Here is a 24,702-nt window from a genome sequence, read left to right on the forward strand (position 1 = left end):
CTGCATGTGACATAATGGTTGTCAAGAAGGACAAGCACATATCCTGGAGGAAGTGGTTTTGCCAGCCTTAGACATGACATGGCCTTTCCTCATCTGCCTTGATGTGTGAACTAACAGTGTTCTCCATGCTACCGCTGCCTCAGTACTCAGTACCTTACTTATTGTCATGGGAATGCTGACAAATTCTCATTCTCAGTCAAATGTAGGTTACATGCTTCAGGCTGCAGTGTGAACATAGCCTTTGCCTTCAATATATGCAATGCTTTCAGGGTCAGATGGGCAAAGTTGACAACAACAAATATTTCTCAAAGCATATTAGTTTTGCTGTTATATAAGTAAGCTATCCTATACATTGCATATGATGTTAAAAATGGTTTCCCATTGAGTTTGAACACTGAAATGAACCTTCTCTTAGTATATAATGAGCACATCAAGACGATTAGGAAGTTGTCTACATCCTCACAGGTGTGAACCCCATTCCTGCTATTGACAGATTTTGGGTCTTTCTCAATATGCATTCTTGTGTCCTCCTTGACACATTTGACGTAATGGTGTAATGACAGCTGAAATACGATTCCAAAACAAAAGCCAGCCAAGGATGGAGCGCTGATGAAGATCCCTGAAGTTTACTTGCCAACCGAGGACACATCGGGTGGTGACTTGGCGACGAGGACGAATGGGAAGCCCCAAGATTCATTGGGAGAGTGATGCATCATGTCCGAGCAGTGCTATAGTCTACAGTACAGAGCAAGTCTTCAGATCTCTGTGCTTCCATCCTTGAGAAGTTGGTTCTCTCCAAGACAACTTGGGAAGATCGTTCTCCACAAGGACACAGATATCGACTTGGCATTCTTGGATTTGATGATCACCAATAGGTTTAGTTTCAGTGATTGTGGCTTGCTAATTATCATTTTTAGGGGACAGAATCTACACTTCGAGGAATCAATGTCTTGAGCGTCACTCTAAAGTTCCAAGCCATTGAGGTTCAAGAGGATACGATCTGTATGCATCAGGCTATACCCTTCTCAGGGTTTCAAGGCAACACACTCACACACACAAACACACACTCTCCACACTGTGCACAGCAATATGACTCTGGGTGGTGGAGAGATAGGGAATGAGGAGAGCCAAGGCCCAGTTTTCCTCTCCAAATTCCACAGATGAATGTAATCTAATGGCAAACACCCTCTCTCTTACTGCAGAAGGATTAGCTGGATGATCAGAAGAACTAGGACGAAGCTTCTTGGGATTGGAACTGGCTGTAGCTACAGGAAGTATACAGCAATCCAACCACCATCTCTGAAATGGATCTCCCTCTTCTACTCCCCTCTTCCGAAACTTCCTCTCCGTTCCGCTCCTTTCCTCTGAGATCTGAAGAGCTGCCATTCTCTCCTTCTTTGTCTCTTCTCTGCTTCTTTTCGCTCCATCCTGGCTTCTTTCAGACTCAAATCCTTCCTCTGCACTCTTCCTGTACACGCATTTCCCTTCTTGGTCTAGGAGCCCACCCCCAGGACTTTCTTCATGTGCTCGTACACCACATAGGAGATGCTGACAGCAGGAATGACTTTGAGGAAGTTGGGCGCAATGCCGCGGTAGAGGCCTGGTACACCTTCATGGGATATGATGTGTTTGAACTGGCCCACCATGGAAAGTTTAGGTATGCCCTCAGTGGTGGCTGAAGGGAGGGGGAGAGAGGGAGGTTAAAGGGGCAATGAAATGAAAATCCATTGCTTGATCATTATTATCATTATAGAGCTGAAACGTTGGCTTCCATAAGTAAATGTCCCATTCTTTTCTCCCATAGGGAATTTGCTAGGGAATTACTGGCCATAACATTTTAACAGTGTGAGGTCATCAGTCAATCTGATTTCAACTTCCAGAGTTCCTTGTGAAATACTACACTACCCACAAGTTACCATTACATAATTTTTTATTTTTTAGACACAAATCAGTAATCACCATTATATTATGTTATATTATTATATTTTTTAGTATCACTGGAAATCAATGACATCACTCGCAATGGTGTATGGCATGAAAACATACTTAGTACACTTAACGTACACAGTCATGCACCTTTTCTTTTTTCATTTTTGACAGATTTTTTTAGGAATCTATTGTTATAAGCTCATGATTCATCTGGTAGCTGGTTGGTTCAGTTCAAAGCTTCAACCTCTTTATATTGGGATTTTCTGACAAGTCTATGGAGAAACTGAATGGGAAATTTACTTCTGGAACTAGGGCCACTGAAAAAGGATGTGGGACATTTCAGCTCTATTTTCTTTCATACCAAACTTGCTCATGTGTATTGCTCTTCATCTTCAGCAGAATTCCCAACTTTCCTCTCCTCCATTTCACTCTCACACACACTTTCTTTTTCTTTCTTCTCTTCCAGCTCTCATCACTCCCTCCCTTATTTACCCAGGACACCTTGTTTGTCTTACATTCAAATGACTATCACCTCTCAGTTGTGTTGTAGCTTAGCTGGTCATGGCTGCTGTGGAACAATTAACTATTGCAAAACTGGATGAAGACTGCACGCAAATATCAAACTTAGATGTTTATTTTAGTGGCATAATGCAGAAAAAGGTCAATGTTTCATGATCCCTTTTGTCCATATCAAAGTGGATCCTTGTAACAACTGTGAACAGTTACATTATGATATACTGTATGCCTAGAATCATTATGTCCATTATCTGTTGTGACGGAATCTGTTTGATTCAAAATGTGTTGTTCAGGGTTCCCACCACAGCCTTGATGTAAAATTCCCTGACTTCCATGACATGAAAATGTTTTCCTTCCTGGTTTGTTAATGTTGTTTTTTGAAAGAGGTGAAGAGTCTGATTCCCACTACATTTGGGATGAAAACCACCACCTAATGCAAGGAATGCTAGAAAATACACTCTGCTATATTCCTGTAAAGTGACCAATTTGTAAAATTCTCTGATATTCCATGGTTTCCCCAGAGAATTTATCAAATTCCCTGACTTGTCTGGAATAAGATTAAAGATTTCAAAAAGGGAATGCACTGCAGGAAATTAGCAAAAACTCTAATCACACTGGAATTGTCCTTTAATCTATGTCTCACCCTGGGCCTGCATGCGGGTCCGAATGAGGGCGAGGGGGTAGGAGGCCAGCTGGCCGCAAGTGCTGGAGACGGTACCGCAGCCCAGCAGGACCAGAACTCCTGGGTCCGCCGAGCCTACACAGTAACTCTGGAGCCAGGCATTCTTCAGAGTCTTAAAGGACAAGGAGAGAGAAAGAGGTTAGAAATTAGGGAAGGAGAGTGGGGGCGGAAGGAGGAGTAAGGAGGTGAGTAAAGAAAAGACTTGAACAGGGGAAGGTCGAAAGAGAGTAAAGAAATTACACTGTTCAACATAAAGTGGCTCGACAAAGCATTTCAAGATTCTGTCAAGGACTTTTCTAAATTGGTTATCTCCGAGTTCTAAGCGGTCATTGCTGTGATGTTTTTGCACTGCACCACTCCACATATACACATACTGTATACACATATACATGTACCTCATATACAGCCAAGTCGATGCCAGCGTAGGGGATGATACCCAGTGTATTGGGCAGGTAGCCCCTGTAGAAAGCCCGGACCCCCTCCTTCCTCAGGATCTGCTTGGCACAATCAGCCATACCTGAGTATTGTCCCGTCTTCCTTAACGTAAGACGAGTCTTCAACACCTACCCAATGGCGGGGGATGGAAGAGGATAGAAGAAAGGGGTAGAATGAAAACATGGTGAAAAGAGCGAGCAGGAGCGAGCAGTTATTCTTCAGTTGGACAAAGGACATATGCACCCTTTTATGGATACAGAAATAGGGTTGGGAACTGGTCTGTTCAGTTCAGTTCTCTGCAGCACGACAGCAGTTTCCTTGTAACTTGTACCATGTCGTACCATGTGGCTGCGACATCCTGGGTTCCAATGTCATCCCCCTCTCTCTTCCCCCTTTCCTGTCTCTCTCTCTGTCAACCGTACTGTCCAATAAAGCAGAAATGCCATAAAAAATAATCTTAAAAACAAAAATGAGATACAAAGTGTGGCTGCACTTCCATAGAGTCGAGTTTGTCCTCTTTGTCACTATGCTGCTACGTGCTTCAACTCCCGTCTCTCAGAGAATTGAATTGAACACACCGTGCTACCTGACCTTCACTACATCACATCACAACCTCTCAGTCATTCACACACTCAAGCCCAGATCCACTAAAGGTTTGTGCAGGGAAGAGTGCTACGGGAACCGTTAAGGAATCGGATACAGTAGGAATGGTTATGGAACTGACATTGATAACATCTTATCGTATCCCAACCCTACACAGCAACACACTGACTGACCTCCATGGGGTAGATGATGGTCTGGGCGATGGCTCCTGCCAGAGAGCCAGCAATAAACCTCTCCTGTACCCTCAAACTGCCCCCCTCTTTACTGCCTCGGATCAGCCACTTGATCTACAGTAACAATAGAGACAAGGGCATGGGAGGAAACGGTAGTGATAAGAACCAAGTAACAGAGGAAGAGAAAGAAGTGGGAAAAGGTATATAGTGAGAAATGATGGGGTGGGAGCAAAAGAGAAAGATAGACAGGTGGGTGAAAGGGATGGAGGATGATGAGAAACTGGAGGCAATGTATGGAGGGAGGGATGGAAGAGACGGAGGTGATGAGAGAGTGGACAAGAAAAGAGAGGCAGAGAAGGATAGTAATGAAAAAAGTGGTTGGTGGGGAAGACAAAGATAAAAAGGGAGGGAGTGGAGAAAGGTAATAAATGAGTCAGAGGTGGGTGGAAGAATAATCAATGTCCAGGTATGTGAAAGGCTTTATTTTACTGACTTTAGTGATTGTGAGTCAATTCCACCTCTTTCATTAGCAGGCAATTAACTACAGTATATACTAGACTTATAGCTGTGTGTGCCTCTGAGGTTCAGTGTTTCCCCTCTATTGTTTGCTGTTGTAGTCTAAGTCTAGTCTCTTCTTTACAGCTGTTAGAAAAAAAACCTTCTCTACAAACAGCAGAGCACTTTCAACACAAATACCCCTCCCTCCTCCTTCCTGTAAGTAAACCCAGTTCCACCCCACTTTGTCAATAAAACGCTCAAATTCACTGTATTCACACCGCAAGTCATTCTGGTCAAGTGCTTGGCATTGTGACAGTCCCCTCTATTAGTCTTTAGTAATGCATAGGAAAATTTCTTTAATTGTGTGCAGAGCCAGCAGTTCAATACGGATATAATTAATGCACTTGCAAATGTTTCTGTCTGCATAAAACGGTGTCCCTTTGCTGTTTTAAAATTGAAATGTTTAGATATATTTATATGTTGTTTAACCCAACAGAGAAAGTATTATAAGGGCAGGAGACTTTGCTACATTCAATGATTCATTTAAAGTTGTCATTTTTATGAATCATGTCATGTATTTATTTGGTGGGAAAAAAAAATATTTGTCTTACTAGGAAGGGCTACATTGTGCCAAGTCTTATCACTCTGTATTTCATGCATTCATGCTCATTGCATTCAGGGTTGAGGAATTATTGTAGTAGTTTATTTCAGTTCGATTTTTTGGATGTACAGACAACAATAAAACATTTTCAACCAATCAAATTTAAGTACTAAGAAAGAAGGGGGCGGGAGAATTTGGTAGCTCACTGCAGTGATGTTTCGTTTGCTGAGGATCTTATCGCAGATATTGTGGTGTGAATGCTTGAGCAACAATGTATCGTCACAGTTTATAGTTATATTTATAGTTATCGCTCTAGATGTGAAATGGCCTTTAAGCAAACACTCAGCAGGTGAAAGGTTTCAGTTTGTCATTGACTGCTTTCTATGCACTGACCTGTTCATAGGCCATGAACTTGATGGCAGATTCAGGGGCAATTTTGAGGACATTGATGCCGTTGCCCCTCCAGAGTGCTAAAACACCCCCTTCCTGGACCATTCCCCTCAGCCCCGACCACAGGTTGATCCCCCGAGACGAGGACCCATGTACCTAAACACACAAATGGTGCCAGGTCAGTCAAAAATCAACCATGCAGTGTGAAACAGACACTATAGGCTTCACATGCAAACCCTCTAATAGCAGAAACATTGTGGAACAGTCTTCAACTAGAATCTTGTAAGTCAGTTACATTCAATTGATGGTGAACCATGATCCAAAACAGACAGACAGCATGATAGAAACATTCCAACAAATTTCAGCAATTTAACATTTTAAGTTATAGATTGTGTGACAGCCTTCTAATAGCAGAATTCACATTATAGGTGACTGTAACATAGTGCTACTCATTCACCCTTTCAACAACTTGAAGGGGGATAACACTCCCCACATAATTTAAGAATTAATTTGCATGCATGTTATTCCTATGGTCTAGGACACTCAATCAATATTCAAAATTTGTTAAAATGAACAATGATGAATTATGCTGAGGTAGTGAACTGGGAAAGTAAAGGACTACTGATGGAAGTTAACTGATTAACTTGTTGGAAATTTTACAGTGGTGCTGGAAATTAACAAAATGCCTACACCTAAACTAAACTTAACTAAACCTAAAACTAAACTAAACCTGTAACTAAACTAAGTGTTGAGTGATTTGCAGTTTGATACTCTTTGAGAAGAAACCCAGGAGAAGCATGAATCCCCCACTTTATCAGCCAAATATGACTTGACTTGTCAAGCGGGAGTGACAACATGACTTGAACTAGCATATCAAGTCAAGTTTCCCCACAAGCTGTACTAGTGTGTGCGTGCAACAGCTGGCTGCTTCAGAGCCTTCACAGCATCTATTTCAATACCAGAGATAACAGATACCAAGACACTTTAGAAGGAATTGCTAATAATTTATTCAAATGCCCTACATCTTGCGGCCCACACAGGCTTTCATCATGGTATCAATCTGCACTTCTATATACAGGTGGACAAAATAATGAGAGAATCACATGAAAAGGGGCTTTAACTTTTAAGTAACTGAATCACAATTACAAAGGAAGTCACAAAGGCAAGTCATATTAAACTGAATGCCAATTAGCAGTATGTGTCAGCTTCAAAAGAGCTCTGACAATCACCACATATGTGAGTTTTCAAAGTAACATGAGTTACAAAGAGGCCAAATAGTTGGTGCCTGAACTGCAGGTGCATCAGTCACACACACTGCAAAATTATGCAGCAAGAGGAACAGTCTGGAAAATCATGACAACATTCTGCCAAACACAGACAAACTGCATCAGCAAAGAGAAACAGGATAGTTGTTAAACACCACAAAACTACAGACTCAAAAATGACAAGAATTTAACCAACTCTTCTGTGACTCTGAGTCGCAACTAAAATTGTACTGAGCTTCAGCAAGCTAGCTTATGGCAGGGCTGCCATTCAGAAACCACTGCTATCAAAGATGCATAACCTGGTGTAAGCAGCACAAAACCTGGAGCCTGAGCTTTTTCCTCCATCCAGACGGGTTTACATTTCACAATGTCTGATACTAACTGGTGAACATGGTGGTGGATCTCTAATGGTATAGCACCATCTACTGGGAGTCATTGTCTGATGATTGATCTGTGTGGTCATATAATGGCCAAGAAATACAAGGCCATTTTACAGGACCAGGAGCACCATGGGGTGTTAACACTGTTCTCTCATGATGTCCCCATATTCCAAGATGATGATGCCTCCACACACACTGCTGGTTTGGTGAACAGCGGGATGAAGTCAAACTCCTTCCATGGCTTCCTCAATCAACAGATCTAAACATCATTGAACCTTTATGGGAAGTAGATTTCTATCTCCAAGATTTCCTTCTTGAAGAAAGGTCCTAAAGACAGTTCAGGTGCAGGATGACAGCAGGGCAAGGAGGTACTTGGTATTCATACATTGTGTTTCCTTATTTTGTCCACCTCCTGTATTGGCACATACACTCTACCTGGCAACGACATCATGAACCACCACATATGTTATATGCAAAAAGTACTATTTTAAGCAGTAATCTAAAAATATTCTCAGGTGTAAGCAAAAGTACATAGTTCATCAACAATATTATTTGGTCTAGAATGGACTATCAATGTATGTTCCCAACAGGTACAGTATATCACAGTATCACAGCGCATTGACTTCTATAAATGATGGATGATTAACATATTTGGCAAAAAAAATATTGTCCATTGTGAAAATGTTACATGAGAAAAGCTATCTGGATAAGTTGCAGCTTTTAATGTGTATATCCAACATATTTCTCTCTGCAGGAGACATTTTCACCTGTCATTAGAATAATTATCAGAGGAGACCTAGAGGCTTAAAACTATTCAGTATTTCACAAAAAATCTGAAAAAATAGACATGACAATTCATTTGTATAGTAGAAATGTGTTTTTTTCTTATCCCATAAATCATCTCATGACCCCCTAAAATTATCTTGCGACCCCCAGGTTGAGAACTACTGCATACAGAATACAGTAATGCTGCAGATGGTCAGAAAGGCATATTTTAATTGTCTCACTGGAAATAACATTGAAAAAGTGGTTAATCACATTTTGACAAGGATTACAGTGTAGAAGCAAAATTTGTAGTCCAAATTTTGTTGACGTATGTACCATTTCTTTTGTTTTAGTGGCAATGTCCTCTAAGGTGGCCATTTCTTTTTTAAAGATTATTTTTTGGGTACTATTGCCTTTATTTGATAGCACACGGCAGAGAATGCCGTGACTACTTGGCATGCGCCCCAGCCAACCGAGCCACCAGGACGCCCCTGTAGTCATTTTTAAATACCCTGGTCAGGGTCACTGGCTCCAGACTAGTGGCCTTGCATCCCCTTTGTGGATTATAAGTGGTTTATAACCTCAGACAGACTCCAGGAAGCCTGTCATGCCTGCACTATGTAAGCAGAGAGCTTGGTATGTTACCAACTTGCAGTAGCATATGCGTGCCTTACGTTAACTATGTACCAGGTCTTATCTGCAGCTGGGTAGCTTCTCACTGCTTTGTCCTTCAGTGTTAGTGCCCCACTGAAGCTACAGTCTAGCCTTTGTTGAAACACCTCTTGCAATTCAGTATCACTCTGTTATGTCCAAAGTAGGCAGGTTGAAACAAGTACACTCAAGAGTACCTTCTGAGAATAGAGTTACCGTCATTACCTTTCCGATATACATGTATATAGATTTCCCCATTTCAACCTTTCTGAGATCTAAAATCACAATTTGCACTGTATTCCAGAGTGTTTTACTATTCATTATTTGTGGATCTGAGGAATGCCAGCAACTCTTGTTCTGTACCATTGTGTGTTATTGTATTATTTTCCTCTGAGGTTGTTTGTTGTTCCTGTTGTTAGGAAGGTTGGTATCATTGGTATAACATCCATTGTGATTCTTGCTGTGCATTCTTGCTGTAGATTCATTTTCAAGAATTTAGTGTGATTGGATTTGTAACATCCAATCACAAAGTACTTTGCTGCTCCTAACAAACTGCAGCAGTTCTCATGAACTGATACTGGAACTGACTTGCATTTTTAGGCCTCGAATGGCATTGTTCTCACTTCGCCAAACAAACCAAAAGTACACACTCCAGAGTTCAAATAAAACGCTCCAAACATGCTTGGTGTTTTCACACCCTTATAAAATGAAGCTCCTCTAAGCTTAAGTTCTAGACTTTACATGGTGATAACATCACACATTTGAGTCTTCCTTCTTGGATTTTTTTTACTTTGAGACGATAAATCCTACAGCATACAAATAAAATATATTATTCTGAAATTGAGTGGTTTCCCCTTTACTAATCTTCATTCCTGTGTATTGGTAAAATCGACATTGAGCCCTCATCTTTGACTCGGTAGTGAAACCCACCTGCAGGAAGACCTTGAGGCGGTCCAGAGGGGCAGTTCCTGTCCGTGATACTGCCCCTGCCATGGCCCCAGCAACCAGCTGCCTCCACACCAGCCCCGATCGCCGCTCCTGCTCTGAGAATTCATCTGGCACTGTCAGGTGTTCTCCGATGTCAAACACCTGGAGGTCAGTAACATTATAAATCATAGATTACTACACAGCAAATTTTCCAGTGTGTTAATAACTGTTGACAGATGTTGATTGATGGGTGTGGACTGATAGAAACACTGGCCCAGTGTTGAGTTTTGCATCCTCAGAGTTGAATGAACACTGACCATTTTGCTGAGTAGATAATGTTCACCTTCAACATCTGACAGATAGGCAGAAAAGTGGGATATCTAAACATTAATAAATCATGCCTCACTGAAGCTGCAGCTTGCACGTTTCCAGGAAAACACTGCCTTTGGAAGACATTAGTCTTCTTCTGTTATTTCTAATATTGTTGCTAGCAAGCTACTTTATCATCTTTTAGCTAAAGGATGCATGAAAAAGAATAGCCATGATTACAATGATCCAATATCTGCCAACCAAGATCTTGGTGTCTGACCTAGACACCGCAGTATTTCAGTGCTTAAAATCTGGACATAGTGTTCTTAACTTTTAACCTAACTTTTTCATTCATTAGTAAACTGATCACACTTACTGTTTTAAAGATCTGTGTAAATTATGGAGATGGATCTGGCTCCTAATAAGCCTTTAACATGCTAAATGAATACTGACAGTGTACTACGCAGTTTAGATGTGTATTGCTGTGTAGGTAAACTCTGGGAGGTGACTGACATGGGAGTGTTTCCAGTAGTGGGCAATCTCCTCCATGTTGTGGAAAGGGTTGAACAGGAAATGATCTCTCCACTCCATCCAGTCTATGGTCATGGTGCCATCCCTGTCCATACTGGGAGAATACACACACATACACAGAGAGAGAGAGAGAGCGAGAGAGAGAGAGAGAGAGAGAAAGAGAGAGAGAGAGAATTGGAGAGAGCTAAGACATTAAAAATACCGATACATATCAGCTTGTGCCTTCATCAGGGTGTTCAGACCTTATACACCAACCTGATCTCACACAAATACTTGAAATGAACACGACTTGTTAACACCAAATTACATGTTGGTGGCACATAAAGTGTTAAAATTCTGTGTTCCCTGCACAAAATTTCTATCGTGAGTCAATTTTTTTACCTAAAGTTTTTCTTATTTAACCATGACCAAAGCCTTTCCCTAATCTTAACCAAGTTGTTTCAGTTGCGTAAACACACACATACACACCTCTGCAGTATTCTGGAGGCCTGCTCCATCGAGACTTCCACTCCAAGGTTGTGCAGCGACTGCTGGATCTCCCCCACATCGATGCGACCTACACACACAAGCCAAGTTCAAACCTTTGTAGACAATAGTATTTTGGTTCATTTCATATAAAGATGGACTGAAAACGGTCCATACTGTAAACTACAGGGCATGCTTTGCAAAACTGTGTAATATTAAAGACCTTAAAGTTATGCAAAGATTTAGCGTATACTCTGTGCAAGTGGCAGTGGCAAAAAAGAGTAACAAGTAGTAAGAAAGTGGTGGAGAACCAGGGTGTGTGCATGTGTGTGTGTTTAGCCTGCCCACACCGTCATTGTTGCGGTCAAGGCTGTAGAACATGAGCCGCAGCCTCTTCTCATGAGCCCGCAGATACTGGGAGAACTCCTGAAAGTCCAGCAAGCCATCATGGTTGATGTCGCTCTCACGCACTATCTGTCAAGGTAGAGGGTGATGGGATTCAGGAGGGGGTAGGTATCAGAGGTGAGTGCAGAGGGGTAAGGTGTAGATAGAGGTGTAGTGGGAATACACAGAGTGTGTTGGCAATGCAGATGACATGGAAGTGACAGGGGTGGGTGCAGTAGACAGGGAGTGAAGGGGTGGGGAGAGTTAAGGGAGTGAGGAGAGAAGAGGAAAGAGTGTAAGGCAGTGCGCTCCATGGGAAAGCGAACCAATAAACCAAAGCTTACCTGGTTGCAAACATATTTTCTCCTCTCTTGATTAGGAGAGAGAGCGACAGCGAGAGAGCGAGAGAGAGGGAGAGAGAAAGAGAGAGAGAGAAACATAATACTAAATCAGATCACATAGAGCACCAACAGCAGATCACGTATGTGACTTCCAGTCTCCCAGAGACACAAGAATAGTACTCTAAATCTATCCCGTGTGACTCGCCTTGCTCATTCCAACTTTTGGTTGAAAGCAAGAAGCGCTTTGGTGTGTATGTGCCCTGATGAGTATGCCCCATTAAACATTTCATTTGTTTATCTCAATCTAATCTACTTTGCATAATGACTGGACTATAGAAAGATGTCATCCAAAACCACTAATCACAATGGCCGGACTATAGAAAGATGTCAACCAAAACCACTAATCAGAATGACTGGACTACAGGGCTCTACAGTGCGGGTATTTCACTCGCATTTGCCCCTAAAAATAGATATGTGCGAACCGGAAAAATAACTTATGAGTACAGTGTGCAAGTAAAGATTACAACCTACCGTAATCTTTTTTTCCCCCGCTGCTAATCGTTCAAAAACTACAAGTCCAGTTGTGCAGGGGTTGGGTGGAGCGGTGGATTAGGTGGAGCGGTAGGGTGGGTGGGGTAATGATGTGAAAAATGGTGACCTGTAAACCTGGCATTGTGTCTATTGTTTGTTTATGCTTTTCACCAATAAAAACTATTCTAAAAAAAATAAAAATAAATAACCCTTAAATATTAGGGTCCTGGAAACTGGAAAAAACTACAAGTCCCACATTCCACAAGCCGCAATGCGCCAACCACAGTAGGGTTTTCTGTGATGACGCAGCCGGTGTCAAGTGAGAGAAAGGTGAACAACACTGGAAAAAAGTATTGGTACGATAGGCTATAAGTTAATGTGCAGACATCGCTAAAAATTAAGCCCATTCATTTCTATTTTGAGCGAAAAATAGACGAGGAGAAAGAGGAATCCGGCGAGGGGGATTCGCAAGGTTCAACTAACGAGGCTTTTGTAGAAATTTAACTGACAAAACTTAAAACACAACATTTCCGGCTAGTAGTAGCCAACAGACTGGAGTTCTATTTGAAACAGTTTGTAACGGTATGTGTTAGCTAGTTAGCTGTTAGATGTAATCTTTACATTTCAGCTGTATGTTAGTTGGCAGCTCTCTGCTGCCATACAAACACGTTGTTTCTGAGAACAATCAGCACACATCATTCAGCATTATGTCCAACCAGTATTTATATTCCACTGTGGCAGGTCGCCACCGTAAAGTCGCAACCCGCCATGCTAAACATACGTTCTATAGTGTTTTGTATAGTATTTGTATAGTACTCAGTAGCGGCACCGCTGATTTTTTTTAAATTTATTGCAGGCTATTTCTGCCAAGACGCACCTTAATGATGGAAGTGACACATAGTGGCGTGTGGTCACAGACAGAGAGGACAGCCATTTGCATATCTGTATAGGCTACTGTGGATTTTAAGTTGATTCAAGTGTAGAGATGTTTGTTTTTACTGTAGTAGCCTACTTGTTTACATGATGGCATCTACATAAATTATTTCTTTATGGATTGTAATCTTAATTGCAGGCTAAGATGTCATGCCAATAAAGTAAAAAAAAAAAAAAGTGAGGGCCTATGTCCAGTATTACCTGCTTAAATTGGCTTAAAGCTGTCGCACTAACCACTTAATGGCATTACATTTGCCTTTTATTGTATATTTTATCTGGGTGTATTGTTAGGTGTGTTTCAGTGTTGGTGATATTTAATTGCTGCCAACATCTGTCTATTGCTACAACAACAGATCATTTGGTGGTTTTACATTAAAAATAAGCAGATTTTCATATATACTCTTAATCATCATCATCGGCGGTCACTCGAAACGAGTATGACTGTCCTCTCTGTAGGGTCGTCTACTTGTGGGTCTTCAAATGGCTGTAGAGGCCGATCCGCGATCCACATACTTTAGTGCAGTGTGGGCAGGGGTAAGTGGTGGTGGTTGGTGGTGGTTGAGCCTTATTATCTCTCTCCTTGCGGTGCTGTCGCTTTGTCTCTGCGGCACGGTGGAGTTCCATTTCATGACGTGCAGCTCCTTCCTGCACGTATTTCTTCCAGGAGCGCCTGTCCAGTGCGATGTGCTCCCAGTTGCTCGATGTGATGTAGAATTTCTTTAGACTGGCCTTGATATTGTCCTTGAAACGTTTCTTTTGCCCGCCGGGGGCTCGCTGACCTTCCTTCAGCTGGGAGTACAGGATCTGTTTGGGGAGACGTGTGTTGGACATGCGGATGAGATGGCCGGTCCATCGGAGTTGGTACTGCATTATTGTGGTGGTGATGCTGGTCATGTTGGCTTCCTCCGGAACGCTGATGTTGGTACGTCTGTCCTCCCAGCTGATCCTCAGAATCTTTCGTAAAGATCTTTGGTGGTGGTGTTCCAGGGCTCTCAGGTGCTTGCTGTAGGTGGTCCATAATTCGGCTCCATAGAGCAGGGTGGGGAGGACAACGGCTCTGTAGACCAGGAGTTTTGTTTGGGCCTGTAGGTCTCGGTCTTCAAAGACTCTTTTCCTGAGTCTGGCGTAGGTTCCACTGGCACAACTCAGGCAATGGTTAACCTCAGAGTCGATGTCAGCTTTGGAGGAAAGAAGGCTGCCAAGGTAGGGGAAGTGATCAACGTTTTCAAGAGTGGTGTTGTCCACTTTTATGGTGGGCTGGGTAGATGGCTGGTTGGGAGGAGGTTGATGTAGGACCTGGGTCTTCTTGATGTTTAAGGCTAGGCCCAGGGCTCTGTATGCCTTGGCAAAGGCATTCAGGATGCCCTGGAGGTCTTCTGCGGAGTGTGCTGCGATGGCGTTGTCATCCGCATACTGAAGCTCCAAGATGGTGGTTGCTGACTTTGCTCTTGGCCTTGAACCTATTAAGGTTGAAGAGCCTGCCATCAGTTCTGTACAGGATTGGGATCCCCTGTGGCAGCTCCTTGCCAATGAGGTGGAGTATGGCAGCAATGAAGATGGCAAATAAGGTGGGTGCGATGATGCATCCCTGTTTGACCCCCGATTCCACAGTGAAGGGCTCGGACTCAGAGTCAGAGCCGCTGTTAAGCACCGTGGCTGACATGCCGTCATGTAGAAGCCTCAGTATTCTGACGTACTTATCATGGCAGCCGTGCCTTGATAGTATGCTCCACAGAGCCTGGCGGTCCACCGTGTCAAAGGCCTTTGTCAGGTCTATGAAGGCCATATACAAAGACTGCTTTTGTTCACGGCATTTTTCCTGGAGTTGGCGTGCTGTGAATATCATGTCTGCTGTACCTCTGGATGGGCGGAAGCCACACTGTGATTCTGGAAGTACTTCCTCAGACAGTGGTAGCAGTCGGTTTGCGAGGACACGAGCGAGTACTTTGCCTGTTGTTGACAGGAGTGAGATGCCCCTGTAGTTTCCACATTCAGCCTTGTCCCCCTTCTTGAATATGGTCACTATCAGAGCATCCCTGAGCTCTGAGGGAAGTTCTTCTTTTTCCCCAGACCTTGAGGAGTAGGGCGTGAATGTGGTACAGGAGCTCTGGTCCACCTTCCTTTAAGATCTCAGCTGGGATCCCATCTGGACCGGCGGCCTTGTTGTTCTTAAGGCTCCTGATGGCATCTTGAACCTCTGTCATGGTGGGAGGTCCCCCCATGTCTTCTCTGATGGGACTCTGGGGAATGTGGCTGGTAATGTCTGGTTTGGTTGTGCTGTCACGGTTGAGGAGTTCCTGGAAGTGCTCCTTCCATCGGGCGTTAATGGACTTGTTGTCCTTCAGCAGCTTCTGCCCGTCCTTTGAGCGCAGGGGGTTTAAGCCGCGGTAGCATGGACCATAGACGGCCTTGGTAGCGCTGAAAAAGCCTCTGGTGTCACCTGGGTTTGCCAGTCTCTGGAATTCCTGAGCTTTTTTTGTCCACCAAGAGTTCTTAAGCTCCCTCACCCTGCTCTGGACATCCGCCTTGGCTCTCGAGTGAGCCACTCTTTTGGACTTGCAGGTTATATCATTCTGCCAGGCACAAAAGGCTTTCCTTTTCTTGGAGATGAGTTGTTCTATCTCTGTGTCGTTCTCATCAAACCAGTCCTGGTGTTTTCTGGACATGTACCCAAGGGTGGTTTTACAGGTATCGAGGATGGTGGTTTTGAGAAGGCTCCAGTGCTCTCCGATGTCATCAGGATATTCCTGTTGGAGGCTTTCCCCAAGAGAGGCCTGAAGTCGCTGCTGGGTGGCAGTTTCAACCAGGCTTTCAAGGTTCAGTCTTGGCCGGATCTGCTTCTTTTGAACCCTCCTCTTCCTCTTGAGTTTGATGGTCATCGTGGAGCGAATGAGGCGATGATCTGTCCAGCAATCATCTGCATCGATCATGGCCCTTGTGATGTTCACGTCACGGCGGTCCCTGGCTCGAACAATGACATAATCAATGAGATGCCACTGTTTGGAGCGGGGGTGCCGCCAAGATGCCTTAAGCTTGTTTTTCTGCCGAAAAAGGGTGTTAGTGATGGTGAGGTCATACTGAGCACATTTGCTGAGAAGGAGAGCTCTATTGGAGTTGATGTTCCCAATGCCTTCCTTTCCTATAGTGCCCTTCCAGAGGTGGTGGTCCCGGCCAACCCTGGCGTTGAAGTCTCCTAGGAGAATAATCTTATCCTCCCTGGGGATTCTTGACAGTGTCTCGTCTAAGCAGGCATAGAAGGTCTCTTTTACTTCCTCTTCAGAGTCTAAAGTAGGGGCATAGGCACTCATAACTGTTGCCATCTGGCTCTTAATACAACTACTCAGTACCAAAGAGTACCAAAGAAATCTGAGAATTATAAAGTCTTCTTGAAAATAGGATTCATAGTTTCTTTAAAGTAAATGCACCATTAAGATACTTCCAGAAGATAATCTTTATGATTGAAAACATAATTACTTAGCTAGCTATTTTTATCTACAAAATACAAAAAAAGCGTTGGTCGGAGTTTTAGACAGTCACAGTTGTCTTGCATACAGTGAGCTAAATAAAAAGTAGTAGTGATGTCTCAATAAAAAAATATTAGCATTATAATGGCAGCATAAGGCACTATCACCATTGATTCCAATTACAGTCAGCTGAGAAGTTGACCCAGGTAAGATGGCTGCCATATGGTCCCATTCCAGAATAGGAATTCTCTATGAAATGTCCCCTCTAGTGTTATATCTCTATGGTCTAGTAGGCATGGGCCAATGTGTGATTTTGGTGGTATGTGCAATTGCACAGATGTGTGTCCCTTAGTACACGCACACGCACACACACACACACACACACACACACACACACACACGCAGTATAAATTGTTTGTTAATAAACTCTGTGTTACTTGAAAATTTTTCACTGTGCTCCTAAATTTCTTTGTGTGCTCCTACATTTTTTCATTTAGGAGCACATGTACTCCTTGGGAAAAAAGTTAACGTAGAGCCCTGGACTATAGAAAGATGACAACCAAAACCACTGATCATAATGACTGGACTATAGAAAGATGACAACCAAAACCACTGATCATAATGACTGGACTATAGAAAGATGTTAACCATAACCACTGATCATAATGACTGGACTATAGAAAGATGACAACCAAAACCACTGATCATAATGGGACGATAGGAAGATGTCAAAATATATAGATCTAGGCCTTATTGGCTTATCAAACTAGTAGACAACACTAGTAGTAACAACACTAGTAACATAGTGTAAAATATACATTGACATACCTTGGTAATCAAAATAAACCATAGGTCCATGTCAAGAGTGAAAAAAATAAATAAAAATCAATAGGTCTAGTCAAATAGTCAGTTGTTGTATGTCGACTATTCTAGCCCATCCCTATCCACCATGGTGCTGAATCTTGATGGATCTGACACACACTTCACCACCATGAGTTACAGCAACCATTACAGGTCATAAAAAAGGTTATGCACACACACATACACACACACACACACACACACACACATAGCCTACCAGGTAAAACATTTACATTGACTCTGAGTTAAGTAGGGAAGTCCATTTGCATAGACTCACTTTTGCAAATCAAATATGTGCTACAGCACCTCTCCTCTCAATTACTTTCCTTTAGTAAATGTTAGACAGCGAGATAACAGCGTTTTTCACAGTCTCCTATTGAACTGGCACAATAATTTTCCCCATTGGACAAATAAAATATACACCATCATAAAATCTATTTAGCACTTGAGCCAGAGGCATTCTGGTCCAGAGCCGTGTCTCCTGAGTGTCGGAACACCCCCAGGAGGACATTTTACAGGACAGGCCCCGCTGCATTGTGGGATACTACAGCTAAATTAACTTCAGTGTCTGTGAAGGGTGACACAAACTGTAGGCAATGATTATCAACCCATATCAGGCGTTTTCATGGTTTAGGCCTATCTTAGTGGCTTTTTATGAGTCTTTTTTGTCTGCAAACAAAGTCAGCAATGGTAACTGGTATTATCATGATCATGCTGTGTCACTTTTGTCATTGAACCAAAATTTCTTTGGGTTGAAAATGATTAATCAAAATTATAGCAATAGATCTAGGATTGTAGGATTCTAGGATTGCTCTACTCTTGCACACCTGATTCAGTTAAGGTGTCATGAGAATCTGTGGCCCTTAACTGAATCAGTGTGCAAGAGTACAGCTAAAGGTAAAACTTGCAGGACAGGGTACTTGAGGACTGGGTTGAGAAACACTATGAATGTATTGACAACATTACAGCTCCGATAGCTAAATTTCAATTAAGAACCACACCCACTAACAAACCTCATGACTTTTCAGCTCTCATCTTGCAAACCTTTTGATAAAGGTGTGTCTAACCACACTCTCTTAATTTTTGTTGGTTGTCCTCTTATGTTGGTCAACTTCTGGACTTCCCTCAGACTCAGTGGACATAATTGCTTAAGTAGTTTATATTCTGGTTTTCATGGTGGTCAAGTGCCGAATAACCCCCATGTTAAAACTACGTGCAATATTGCTATAAGTGGCCATGGTTATGTCAGTTGGAAAACAACAATTTGCCATGTGGCTTGCAAGTTGAGAGCAGAAAAACCAACAAGTTCATCAGTGGGCATGGTTTTTGATTGACATTTAGCTATGAGGGCTGAAGTTACACTTTTTTTTATAATAATAAACAAATAAACGAGCACTAGAAATAAAAACTGCTCACGTTAAAATGATAAACAACCTTGATCAAATTCAATTGGAAATATTTCGCTCTGTTTTTCAAATCACATGCATTTTCATGACTCAGTATTTCAATTTTCATTTTCATGCCCTATAAATTTATATTTTTGTTTGTTTTCCTATTTTAATTTGTGTTACCTCCACCTTTATAGGGCTAGAGAGTGACAATATATGATGAAACATGGATCTGAATTCATCAGATCATTGTTTTAATCAAATCATTTTTCAATCAGTCAAATCACTTAACAATTACCAATCAGTGTTCATGCGTTTTCATCATTCTTGTTTTTAATTCATAAGCAATTTCGTCATATCAGTTTTTATCATTCAACTTTTACTTCCAACCCTCCTAGGACTGTTCCCTCATTGGCAATATGCACCATACTGACTTCTTGATCACACTCTAAAACCCTCAGATGTTTGAAAAGCTCTCTGGTTGGAGCTCAGTGTTACTTGAGACAAAGGTGCTTTGACTACTTGCGTTCTGTGGGAAAACCTCTAATTTGAGACCAGTAAGCAACTTTGAACATAAGAGCCCTCAAAAGTCAAAAGGGCTCTTTTACCTAACTGTTCTATAACATTGGGTATGCGTGTTCTTGTACTTTTATCCTTGTGAGAACCAACTTGAGTTTTAGATGTTCAGATTTTTGCATAGTGAGGTCATTTTGGCCGGTCCTCACTTCTTCAAGGTGCTAGTTTAGGATTAGGGTTAGTGGGTTTGGGAATGAATGTAGTCAATGAAAGGTCCTCATAAGGATAGAAGTACGAGGATGTGTGTGTGTGCAACATTCATCATCACAGTCTCCAGTGTGAAGGTTTTACAGTAGCAAAACACCTGGAACTTACACTCACACATCTGTGTCCTAAATTTGAATTCACAGAAAAGATTTACAAATGTGCAAGTCAATATTTGAATGAATGCAATAGGACAACTCGTGATTACTACTTCACAAATATATCATAAAAGATAGTGTAGCTCATTTTAATGGCTGAGATTGAATTTTATTAAATTGTATGCTATTTCAGTATTATTCTTACCATGCTTTATTGTGTATAATTTATTACTCTGATGTGTGTGGTTTCAGCAATTTATTCATCCTATTATTCATCCTTACGATAGTGACTGAAGAGGCATTCAGTCATTATGCAGGGAAACTTGGGTGAGTACACATACAGTTTATCAGCTCCACCCTGCATCAATTGGGGTTTAAGTGCCTTGCTCAAGGGCAACTTAACAATAGTTGCTGAGGAAGGGAAGAGCACTTCTCATTCACTTCTGCCACTCATATTTGTCCAGTCAGTCTGGGATTTGACAGGGCGACCTTCCACACAGCGCAACAAAATGTTCTCTGGACTTTCATATCCTCAATGTTGTGGAAACATATCAACACATCATCAAGCTACAACAGGAGGTGGCAATTTTGGAAAGCGCTATGCTTTTACCACCTGTCACGGGCTGTATCGTGTGAGATGCAAAAATGCATTTCTAATTTGAGGTTGGTGAAAAGTAATAGCAAAGATGCAGAATACAGAAATATTGGTGGGTTTTGCCATGCATCAGAATGGTGAAGCCAGTGCTGTAACATATTTCATTTACATGTGTGGTGTTTGCTCTTTCTCCTGACTCAGTCTCACACAGTTGATGTGTCAACATGCATACTGCATTGACATGGGAGCATCAAAAGAGATTGCAGATATTTTGTATAAAATATCAAACCTGACCGAAGTGCAGAGTTCAGCAAAAACTATCTTTTCTTTTCAGATTTCACAGGTCGAGATTGGCTGTAAGCTTTCTAACTTTAGCACATAAAATAAAGTCTCGGCTACCTTTCTCTGGGGGTGCAATCACACCTACAGTTGTTTTTCTTTAGTCCGAACCAGAGTGGAAAAGTTGACTTTGTTGCATTTTTGTATTTGGTTTGTTTAGGTTCACACTGCCCAACTAGAAGTTACTTGGTAGAGTGCAAACCTCCAACGCTGAACAATTCTCCAATTTGCAAAGCTGCAGCCCCTGCAACGCTTTACGTTTGTTCATCGCTTGTCTTCCATTGGAATTGGAAGTCACAGACTGTCAGCCTTTCCCACCAGCACATGAACGCAGCATAATAGTTATGGCTTAAAAACAAAAATCGTTTGCTTAGTAACTGATCCAAGCCAATTGGAGTCTCTGTAACTTCAGCTAAGCATGATGGACTTGTCTGAGCTCTTTGAGCACCATTCCAGACTGCATTTTGACCTCGCTTTATTTTCTTATGGTCAGCTTTCCAAACAGCTTTCCGAGCTGCTGCCTATCAGGTGTCAACATCCATCTCCTTATACCCTTAAACCCTTGTGTTTTGGAGTTGTTTACTGTGGTTGATTCAGATTACTTTCTCACTCCTAACAAACTGTACCATTATTCTCTTGTTAGATGACTGAGACTTGCATTTTCAGGCGTCTTGGTGCCATTATTTGGTGCCACCTGAGTTTGAACGGCATTGTTCTCACCTGGCCAAACAAACTTAACTAAAGGGGGAAATGCTAAAGATTTCTAAACCGCTCCAAACATGCTAGGTGTGAACGCGCCCTTAAACAGAGTCTACCCTGCACTCCAGTGAACACAGGGGCTATTAGTTCAGATTTAACCAGAGGGATGGGAGGCAGATTAAGTCTCGGTTTTCTCACATTTCCCCTACACCTACAGTTGGCCAGGATGTTGCATGTAATAGTTTGTGCTAAAAACAGGGATGCAGCCACCTTCATACTGAAATCACTGTCTGCTTTGCACTCTACAAATAAAGTAACACAGTAGATGAATAGCAGTGTGACGTGGCAGCCAGCTAGGTGACTGACTGACACTTAGTAGTCAGCCAAGGTCAGTAGTGTACCAGGTTTGTGTTACAGATAGACTATTAAAATATTCATCCAGCCAAGGGTTTGATTCCTCTGCACAGTGGGACAGACTGCCTGGATATGTATGTGCGTGTGAAAGCAAAAGAGATGGGGGGGGTTATAACTAGGCCACACAGATTAGTAATTGACCTATGAGAAGTTGATTAATACCAAAATAAAATGTCAATCTGGCCCAAGGGGCTTGACTAGACTGTGTTATGGTACTATTTAAGGAAAGTGCAGTGGTTTATGTCACACAGAGTAGAGCATGTATATTAGACAGTGACAGGGTTCCCACCTGGATTGCCTGAAGTAACATTCCATGTCTTTTCATGACTTTACACAACTAAGTCAGAGCACTTCCATGACCTAAACATTTTGATTCCTTCCTGGTTTGTTAATGTTGTTTTTCTATAGGGGGTGAACATTCCAGTTGGGCTGAAAATCACCATCTAATGTAGGCCAATGAATGTGTGAAACAAGTTAGAAAATACACCCTGTTATATTCCTGTGACCCATTTGTACAAATTCCCTGACTTTCCCTGTCTGGAGTGCACCTCTCTATATTCCATGACAAGGGAACCCTGAAGTGATATTGACTAAAATGTAAAAAGTAGGCTAATATTTTCTTGGTTATATAGGCTGTGTAACAGAGTTAGACTCGTGTCCACACTAGACAAATTGAACGTGAGCTGAAATAGAGTTATGGGTAAAGAGAGAGAGAGATTGCCATTCAGGAGATAAAACAAAGTCCCTTCCTGCTCTCCTGTACAAATCCACAAGGAAATCAGAGAGCTGTACCTACCAAACATTACCAGAAAGACATACCAGCTACTGACAAAAGAACAGACTTGTACCTAGTAAACTTCACCAGAAAGACTCCGACATACCAGCTACTGACAGAAGAAGAGACTTGTACCTACTAAACTTCACCAGAAAGACTCTAACATACCAGCTACTGACAGAAGAAGAGACTTGACTAAACCACTACACCACTGACAATAAGAGGAAGTGCTTTGGTGACTTGGACCAAACAAAAGACAAAACATCAGCAGAGAGAAGCCAAAATACCAGCTACTGTATGGAGACACAATCTGAAAGCTTGAAGCCAAGTTTTAAAGAGTTGAAACTTAGTTTCAACTTTAAGCTTGAAACTAGTTTTGAAAAAAAAAATCTAACTTCTTTTTGAAAGCTTGAAGCAAGATTTGAAAGGTTCAACCTCCATCACAATACAAAAATCAAGTTGTGTTCGTGTTGCAGCAGCCATCTTTGTTGTTGTACCTTTGACTGATTGATAGAAAGTCGAGTGTTTCAGTGTGAAAGGCAGCATATAATTGGCTTGGATTTTGACAAAAGGCAGATGATTGGCCAAGAGCAAATGGCCCTGCTCCCAGGTCCCACTAGTTTACAGGACTTAAAGTACAAGTTGACAAAACATGAAGTTAGAAACTGATAGGATCGTATCTGTGGAAATTAACTGCTGAAACTTTGTGAAGAGTGTTGTAGCTTTACATGTAAAAATGTTTGTCATTTTATTATGTGAAAGCATTAATCAGACTAATACAAACATTAAGTTACAACATTACATTTTTACAAGTATTCAAACTTGTTTTATAAAGTCAGATTTTTTTTTATTTCAAGTGTGTTAAACTTTCTTAAGAACATGGAACCTCAAACACAAGTACAGATTAATTCCAGCAGAGATTGAAACTGAGCTTCAAATCTCAAACTAGTTTCAATTTTTCAAAACTTGGCTTGAAGCTTTCAACTTGTGGCAGTGATCTTGCTCTATACTATTTACAGAAAAAGAGACTTGTAAACACCACCAGAAAGATTCCAGCATATAGCTACTAACAGAAAACAGAAAAACAGGTTTGTAGCCTACTAATCAAAGATCACCAGAAACATTCTAGCATACCAGCTACTGACAGAGAAAGACAAGCTTCATTTACTACGTGGGGGGGGGGGACTTAAATACTGAGAGAAATTATGTATTCTTTGACCTATGACTGAACGTCGTAGTTTGGCCACCTTTTTATTTACCACCACATCACAGCATAGGTCTCTTTCCTATCATGTCAATAAAGCAGATTTGAATGGAATGGACTACGACTAAAGGGCTAGCCTCTGTGTTGGAATTCATGAGCAGCTAAGTGTGCGTAACACCTCTAATACTATCTGCCTGCCTCGCTCTCTCCTGGAGAAAACCAACCGTCCTGGCCTCACCTCCTCCGCCTCTCTCCGGTGTAAACCCCGGGCTGCCAGTCCGGTCTTCAGCTCGTTAATGTCCACCCTGCCGTCTTTATTCAGGTCCAGTTGCTCGAACAGCTCCGCATAGCTCTTCTCTCTGTCGGGGTCTCGAGACGCTCCGCTTTCTCCGCTCTCTCCGTTTTCTCCGCGGTGAGTCGGGGTCCAGAACCGAGCCTTGTCTTCGCCCATGTGAATGAGAGAAATCCGCTATCCGGTACTAGTCGACTGTTATTATCCGAGCCAGGCATACAACTGTCAGAAAACGAGTCAGAGGTTCGCCCTCGTTTCCACAACAACGACGGACCGCCGCAGACAGGACCGCTACCTCACCACACCACCATAACGGGAACCGGGATAAATGGAGGAGCGCTGTACGCGGTCCTTACCGCGCTGAACCTGCCGTTTGTGGGGCACCGGCCTGCTTCCAAGACGTCTCCACCGGATGGACGATGCGTAAACGAGCTCTCGTGAGATTAATCCCCGTGTCCGTTACATATTCTGTGACACCGGCACG

At 42.2% G+C, this 24,702-nt stretch overlaps 1 protein-coding gene across 1 annotated transcript; it reads right to left on the reverse strand.

The window, feature by feature from the left end:
• Window positions 1–1,493: 1,493 nt before the first annotated feature.
• Window positions 1,494–24,377, reverse strand: slc25a23b (solute carrier family 25 member 23b). Its single transcript, XM_071909849.1, has 10 exons — window positions 24,165–24,377; window positions 11,471–11,594; window positions 11,124–11,211; window positions 10,638–10,749; window positions 9,819–9,977; window positions 5,831–5,983; window positions 4,339–4,452; window positions 3,523–3,690; window positions 3,089–3,239; window positions 1,494–1,675 (listed from the first exon to the last, which is right to left on the reverse strand). The coding sequence occupies exons 1-10, from the start codon at window positions 24,375–24,377 to the stop codon at window positions 1,494–1,496; spliced, it is 1,464 nt and encodes a 487-aa protein (XP_071765950.1).
• Between the last annotated feature and the right edge of the window lie 325 nt (window positions 24,378–24,702).

This window comes from Centroberyx gerrardi, chromosome 7, assembly GCF_048128805.1.
Source record: "Centroberyx gerrardi isolate f3 chromosome 7, fCenGer3.hap1.cur.20231027, whole genome shotgun sequence".
Classification (NCBI taxonomy): domain Eukaryota; kingdom Metazoa; phylum Chordata; class Actinopteri; order Beryciformes; family Berycidae; genus Centroberyx; species Centroberyx gerrardi.